Raw genomic sequence first — 8,148 nt, forward strand, 5'->3', positions numbered from 1 at the left:
GACGTCAGTTGGGTACAGATCAGTTTGGGTTTGTATTTTTGACAGAAGTCTCACCACTAACATGCTGATGAGGCCGGTGAAGTCATCATCACCGACTAAGTTGCCAGTGGATGGGGTTGAAAGCGAGGCAACATCCGGGCTGGTTGAATTCTGATCACAAACAATGCTCTGAGGTACATCGAAACAACTGATGGTATCCCTTTCCTCAGCATCTATGTTGGCCTCAAAGCCTCGTGCAGCATTGGAGGTCCCACTTGTTGTCATGCTGATGGCGGAGAAAGATGGCAGAGGGTAGGACTTACCACTCAGTAGACTGCCTATATCAGTTACAGTTCCGGTTGGAGATGACCCTCTGCTTTGTGCATCAGAAACCACAAGAGTCCATGACCTGGCTTACCATTACTTTGGTAAACAGGCTGACTGTGTCACTAAATGCTGATGTAGAAAAAGAACATGAAATCCTATCTTCAGATACGCTAGCCGGCACACTAACTCCCTGAGCAAGAGGCGCTTCACAGACTCCTCTGCAAAAAGCTGAACCAGCTTGTAAGCTGTGTGCTTCCCCACCGTCTTGTCATTCCTCTTCAGCTCAGTAAGGACTGTATCGGATGCACTCTTTCCAGCCGCCACTGTCAGAACCAGAGGGGTCAAGTTGCTCTCAGAAATGATGCGGTTGACTTGGTGAGTAAGATCACGTGAGAGAGCACCAATCCTACCCTGAGATATGAGCTCCTCCAGTCTTGCTATTGCAGCTGTTAGATCAGGGTGGAATGCAACCTCCCCTTCTTCCTCTGGATGTACCTCCTTTATGATGGTATCCACTATTGCAGACATGCTTTCCCTGGCATCACACACCAATGTTTTTGGCTTAGTAGATTTGCCCATGTCGATGACTGAGCATCTCACAATGGGCTGAGTAATACTCTCTGGTAAATCAGAAGAGATGGGAGTGCCAGGGAGTGAAAATTCCCACTCTGACTTCTTTGATCTGGCAGATGAGGATGACAACGAGGAGGAAGAACGCTGTGGCGCTTCATAGATCAGTTCCTCACCACATTCACTGCTTACCCTTTCAACATCCTTCAGCATCATTCCAACCACATTCTCTATTTGTGAAAGCTCAGTCACCGTTTGGTCAGATTTTGACAGCTCTTTCTGAATTGAAACCAGAATATGGCTGAGGGTCTTTTTGGCTTGAGCCGTTGTTGCTTTGACTTGATTTTGCCATGTAAAATAATTCCTCATCTTTGTCTTCACATTGTGGTAAATAGTCTTTGCAGTTGTCCAGATCTTCTTCTCAGATACTTCCAAACCAGACTGTGAGCCTTTGGGTGTGGCCTCAGTGTACTCTGAGGTTTTCTCATCACTCTGTTGAAGCATAGAGTCTGCCTGCCATAGAGTAGTAGAAGACTCTGTGGGTGGGAAAAGGCTCTTCATGTCATTTGTAATTGATCCAACGATTTCAAAAGCAGTTATATCTGTATGCCTTAAGGAAATTGTTGATTTTGCTGGCAACATCTGAGAATCTGTCTGGCTGGAACTGACTTTGCTGGGAAAGCTACTGACTGATTTGATCAGTATTTTTCGCACTTCGTTGGTAGCGTTCATCTGGAACTCCTCACTGGAGAGTTTCTCAATGACTGAGGCTGGAGTATCTCTTAATCCTTCCAACCATGAAGAACCAGACACAGGCATGTCTTCTAGATAAGACATGACACTGTCCAAAAAGCCACAGACTTCAAGGGAGTTGTAAGAGGAACCCTCTGCAACAGATGATGTGCATTCCAAATCTGCCACCTCTGACCTATACATGGTCACAATCTGGGACAAGACCTCTTTGGTGCAGGGCACCATGTTGGAATCACAGAGAGACAGTAATGGTTGAGAGTTCTCACTTTGGCATTTACGGAGAGAACCAAGTCCTGTTGAGTTGACCACTTGCAGTATTGCCTCACTCTTACTGGTTTCAGGTTGCTCTGGTGTTTTCTCTCCTACAGAGTCAGTTGAATCACATCCATCAGATAAAGAAGATGAACTACGTTCTGATATAGGGGATTCACTCCTACATGGGGAAGGCAAGCTCAGGATTGAAACAGGCAGATCACTGGAGTCAGTATGCTCCAGAAGCACAGCACTGGAGTCAGCTTTTTCCATAAGTTCTTCCCCTTGGACTGGAGCTCCACCCATTCTGAGGAACAATGTCTCCAGCTTTGCCTGAAGTCTCTCGCAGAGTCTACGAGCTGCATGGAAGGGTTTCCGCTTTGTCGTACAGTGTCCCACTTGGGTATCTCTCTGGGTGCTTGTTGGCTGATCTAATTCAGCATACTGCACAATGTCCTTGACATCTTCAACAAAGTTATCAATTATTTGTGATGCCTCAGATTCTACTTTGGTCTGTATGAGCTCAGTGGCCGCAGAATCAAGGATCCTGTCAGATGGGCTAGATGCATTCATCAAGCTTGGAGTGGTACTAAACGAATGAGAAGGTTGAACCATACCAGAGATATCGCTCATTAACCTTCTCACAAGAATTTCACTCACAGCCTTTGAGGCTTTGGTCTTGAACTTCACACTAAACAGAGTGCCAAGATTTTGCATCATTGCTTTGCAAGATGTACATATTATGTTCAGCTCCTCTGGAACAGGAGAGTCTTCAACATCCAGGTGCTCCACTACAAGGTCACTGCCAGATGCCAACATTTTAACTTTCACAGCCACTTCTCGAAAAACCTTAGCCAATTCCGGATCTTCTTTTTCCAATTCACCCACCATCTCTGCGATAACAGTCATCACTTCTTCTGTTGCAGGTGGAATGCATGACTCTAATACAGAGGTAGAGCTCTGGTCCTCTGGGGTGGTGTGATCATCAAAACATTTCTGGACCATGTTGACCATTTGTTCAGCGGCCTGGGTACCAGAAGAAATAGGGGAGGACCGCCCTGAAATGGCTCTGCTGATGGTCGCAGAGAGGGCAGAGTTAAGCTGTTCGACCACCACCTTGATAAGACCAACAGTCAGCTCAGGTGGGCAAGAGGACAGGATATTATGATCAGACAGTTGCTCCTGGACACTTTTGATGATTCTGTCCTCTGTCATTCCCAGGAGGACTTTCACTGAGGTCTGGGAACTTTAAAACGAACAAGCAAAGCATGATAATTCCTGTCTTAACTTGGCAAATCGGTCAAGCGTTGTAATTTTAGTATTCTAAATATCTACATGTCCTTTTGATCGCTTTACATGCTCATTCATTTGAATATGCTCAAAGGCTGATACATTACATTTTGTACTACATCAGATAGAGTAAATTGCATTGGCTAACACTGGGATAGATGATCTCGGTGAAATCCATACATGAAAACCTTGAGGGGAACATACCTCTTAGAAGAGGGTGTTAGGGACCTGAGATGTTGAGCCCCTGTGCCGCCCTTATACATTTTCTTCGCCAGATATCTAACTTCCTGGATGAGCTCCAGTCTTTCCTGATCAAAGGCAGCAAAGGATCTTGCACTGCCACCCCTCTTGGGTGAGTCAGTGTCGTCGTCAGCAAAGTCCTTTACCCCAAGTACGCGGGCCAGGGCTGGCAGCAGGATCTGCAGGGTGGTCTGTGCGATGAAGGTTACAATTGTCTTGCACAATTTGGCAAGCTGTTCCTTCGTCATCTGTTTTGAACAAACAGAACAAAAACAGTCTTTTCAATGGAACTGTGATGTAAAGTATTCTAGATCGAACAGAATGCATTTGATCAACATTGTTATTCTTGTCTGTGACTGAATTCAAAGTTTGATGAAGTCTGACAGAGAACATGAATAACAGAATATGACTTGATGGCTAATCTCTGAATTCAACAGATCATTGACACATCAAAGGTCAAAGGCAGGTAGGGAAACTTACAGGGTTTTTTAGTCCTTTGTAGATCACTTGCCACTGCCTAGAAAATGTAAAATAAGTGTTTTAGTTAGTGTTTAGTTCCCACTGCACAATATTTCATAAATGTTGAACATTACAGAAAAACGTTTAACATACTCATCAGTAAGATTGCGCAGGAATGAGATGAGGATTGGGTAGGAGTATTCCATCTCATCCTTGTTGCCTGGGCCGAATGCAGCCTGAACAGCTTTCTTCTCCAGGAGCTCAATTACAGATCCTCTATCCAGGTGTTTATTCCTGGAAACTAAAGATGTGATTGCCGTAGAGGAAGTAGAAACAAAATTAAAGAGAAATCAGAAGTTTTATCTCTTAATACTCTGATTTCATTGTTTAAGGGTTTTAGAATAGGCCTATTTTAATAAAGCTATCTATGTGACCTTTCTTACTGATTACAGTAGACTACAGTTTCATTGAAAATGGATAATACAACCTGCACATCACAGACAGAATAGAGAAACAATGTAGTACTACAGAGGTAAATCTCTGACCTGCATCGTTGTCAGTGCCCAGCTTCCTTGACTTCTTGCCACTCCTCTTACTTTTTGCCTAGGATAGAACAGAACAGATTCTAGATCTCAAATGATGGCAGACATGTAACACCAGGGCCCGTATACATAAAGTTCATCAGATAAGGTGTGGGCTCAACCTTGCCCAAATAATTGTATTCATTATGATCTCAAATGCAAAACTGATCCTAGATAAGCACTCCTACTCTGAGACAATTTATGAATAGGCTATGGGCCAGGTCAAAGCAGCTCTTAAAACACGTTTTGAAAACAGCTACTACGTATGTTGTTATCTGAGATATATAGATATCTATGGTATGGCTGCTATCAGGTACAGAGTGTAACCCAGTAGGCCTATTATGTGCTCTGTCACTACTGCTATCTTACCTTCCTTCCCTTCTTGGCCTCCTCTTTGGGTGTGGCCACCGGTTCTTCCTCAACAACTTCCTTTCCTTCCCTCTGAGGATCACCATCCTCCCTCTGTGCTACCTGAAGGACAGACATTCCAATAAGTAATAATATGTCAATGTCAGAGTAGATCTGTGCAGAGGAAATCATAAATAGAGCTACAGCCATATCAGCGCTAAGCTGGTGACTTTATAAAGAATGGTACATTTGCTTTACAATATGTTATAGCTTTTTACAAGAAATATCTGCTTATATTGCTTTACCCTTTTTTACTTTCCCCCAATATTGTATGAAGTAATTTAGCTTACCTTTTCTTCATCCATTCAAGCTATTTTATATCTCAAAAAGCATGTCCTTGTCTGTGTTGGTTACATTCAAGTTGAGTTCAGGTCGAGAGTGAGGACAATATTGCAAGCAGGGACTGTAATTTAGGGCTACATGCTACGTCATGGAACGTTAGACCTTTATGACATCACAAATAGTATTTTTAGGAAGAGCGCGGGAAAGGTTACTTGCCCACTCAGTAGGACTAGCTAATATTGACAGAAATTTCCCCGTTAAACGTTTTCGATTGCCTACCCCTACGCCTTCCATCGAACATGGTCCTGCCTTTGCAATATTGTCTCTCTTGTGGATTTACTTACGTATGACATGTAGGCTTACTGTGTCGGATCAAGTTGATTGATCTGTCCTAGTCAGCCTTAGGTTGAACCCAAAATCTTCTGGGAAATATTTGTTAATAATATTCATTTCAATATCGTTTTATTCTTTGATTTAGTCCCAATCCAATCCTATTGTTGGCTGCCAATCCCCACCAAATATGTCATTGTAGGACATACTGTAGCGGGAGAAAGTGAGAGCTGCAACGCGGACGCGTTCGGTGGCTCCTTCAGTGCAGAGGCAAGCGCGTATGCCAGTGCCACTAAAGCCCGGGCTTGTGAGGCAGTAGTCTACAACGCTGACAGGCAACACCTTGTCATTTTATTAACTCACTAGAATTACCTTGTCTTCTTCATTCATTTCGATTGCACTTCCTTTCGTGGTGAAATTAGTTTTGATTACTATTAACTTTAATCTACAGAGTTTAAGTGTTTATGTTTCCCACGTCATCATGTGATGCTGTGAGCAAACAATTTATGCCCAGCCTTCCTAGATAGGCCTGGGCTGCATAACACTATGAATCTGGGAAAACATAACACTTAAAAAAAAGTTTTACAGTGCAAAAATAGCGTAGGCCTACTTGTGTACTATTCAAATCCACACTAAAGCCACACCTCTTCACACAGACGTACCCATATTCTGTTGTTTTAGCTTTAACCTCTGTTAAATTCACTTCCCTGGTTAATCTGTCATCATGTTTCGTGTTCTCCATGGTTAATCTGTCTCTATGTTTAGTGCACTTTAATATAGCCTGTTTACTTATTTGAATGTTTGATTATATTTATTTTTATCCTGCAGATTTTGTTGTGGATTTAAATTGACTTTGGGTGTCTTGAAAATCACTTAAAATAGCACTGTTGGGGATCACGTGACCCTTGGACGAGATGGCCGCATGAACTAAGAGCTCCGCACAAGTAGTTTCCAATTCCTAATCTTACCTCCACTCCAAGTTCAAACTCATTTAGCTTTAGTAAGAAAAAGTCATGGCGGCGACACTACAGGTGACATTTTTACCCGGACTCGAGTATTAGCGACGGAAAAAGCCTCCAAGAAGAAGCTAGCTTCAGAAAAAACTAGCGCCATTAGCCAGGAGCAAGAGAACCCGCTCCCCCACGAGGCACAACGAATGCCAACCTCGCACTCTGTCGAAGACATCCTTTCTGAGTTGAGATCCCAACGTACAGAACTAAACACTAAATTAGATGCCATTAACTCTCAGCTCAGTGCGATAGGGGGCAAGGTGACAATCCTGGAAAACGCTTTGCCTGACATCAACAACAAGATAACCATAAACGCGGGGCGCCTGGACGAGGCAGAGGGGCGAATCCTATCCATGGAAAACTTATTGACCGATGCCATGGAAACAATAGCATATGCTAAAAAGAAAATCGAGCATCTGGAAGAGAAAACAGAGGACCTGGAAAACAGGGGGCGAAGGAATAATTGTGTTCTATTCAATCTGGGCGAAAAAGAAGAGGGAAACAACCACCGCGCCCAATCACCATACGTTTCCTGAGATTCACCGACAAGGAACGAGTCCTACAGGCGGCGAAAAACAACACCATCACAGTGGGAAACGCCAAACTCGCTTTACACCAGGACCTGTCAGCTGGAATACGCCGAAAGCGCCGAGAATTTGACGAAGTGAAGAAATACTCCATTGACCGAGGCATCTTCAGGGGATTCAAATACCCAAACGAGCTCAGGATTCTTCACCAAGGAGCCTTGCGACACTTCAAAACTCCCGAAGAGGCAAAACGTTTTTTGAAAGACAATCCTGGCCAATGAGAAACAGACCAATGACTAAATGCGATTAATGCCATTACTAAAGGAGGTAAGACGACATATAGCCGATATCCAGAGACCCACCCCCTAAAGGTCATTATAGCCGTCCAATTTATATTTATTTTCCTTTAACTGAGAGGGATGGGCTGTATAGCCTAACCTAGGCCTACTAATGTTTCAGCCTACTTTTATTTCCCTGTTTTTTTGTTGTTGTTGCTATTATTACTTGGGGTTCCCTATGTCCCTCGGGGGAGGTATATGTAGGCTTGGCTATTGATTTTATTTTTCTCCCCTCTTTTACTGTGGTCTGGACGAGGGCAACTATGTTATTTACTCAATGCGGGGTGGAGAGGATGAGGCATTTCTTTGGTGGGGAGAGGGAGACGTTGTGCGTTGCTAACTGTTCCCGGTTTTTGTTTTATTCGGAACACAGAATTGAGACTGAGCGGGGGGGTAATAGATCCAACGGGATGTGTCGAGTTGTTTGGGAACTCGGCCGGGGTGTTCAGATATTATTATTTTATGTACACCATTTATTTTCCTTTTATGTGAACGCAGCTGTAATTACTATCCATTTTTACCCAGCGATGACTTGCACTAAAGTTCGATTACTGCTCGATGACGATGACTAGTACCTTGAATCTATTGACATGGAACTGCCATGGTCTAGGGCATGCAATAAAACGAAAAAAGATACTATGTGCTCTAAAAAAGGAAAAAGCAGACATCGCTATTACAAGAGACACACTTCTGTGATGCTGAACATGCCAAACTCCGCAGAGCTTGGGTGGGACAGGTGTATTTCTCATCTTTCAAATCAAACAGTAGAGGCACAGCCATACTTATCCATAAAAATGTTCCA

At 43.4% G+C, this 8,148-nt stretch overlaps 1 protein-coding gene across 1 annotated transcript; it reads right to left on the reverse strand.

Moving 5' to 3' along the window:
- Window positions 1-54: 54 nt before the first annotated feature.
- LOC139396927 (uncharacterized) lies at window positions 55-4,157 on the reverse strand (the record flags this gene model as incomplete). The annotated part of the gene is made up of 5 exons (XM_071143858.1): window positions 4,024-4,157; window positions 3,892-3,928; window positions 3,376-3,659; window positions 476-3,127; window positions 55-265 (listed from the first exon to the last, which is right to left on the reverse strand). Coding segments are annotated over exons 1-5 (3,237 nt in total), but the record flags the coding sequence as incomplete, so codon positions are not given.
- Window positions 4,158-8,148: the final 3,991 nt, after the last annotated feature.

The sequence above is a fragment of the Oncorhynchus clarkii genome, unplaced genomic scaffold (genome assembly GCF_045791955.1).
Source record: "Oncorhynchus clarkii lewisi isolate Uvic-CL-2024 unplaced genomic scaffold, UVic_Ocla_1.0 unplaced_contig_4439_pilon_pilon, whole genome shotgun sequence".
Taxonomy (NCBI): domain Eukaryota; kingdom Metazoa; phylum Chordata; class Actinopteri; order Salmoniformes; family Salmonidae; genus Oncorhynchus; species Oncorhynchus clarkii.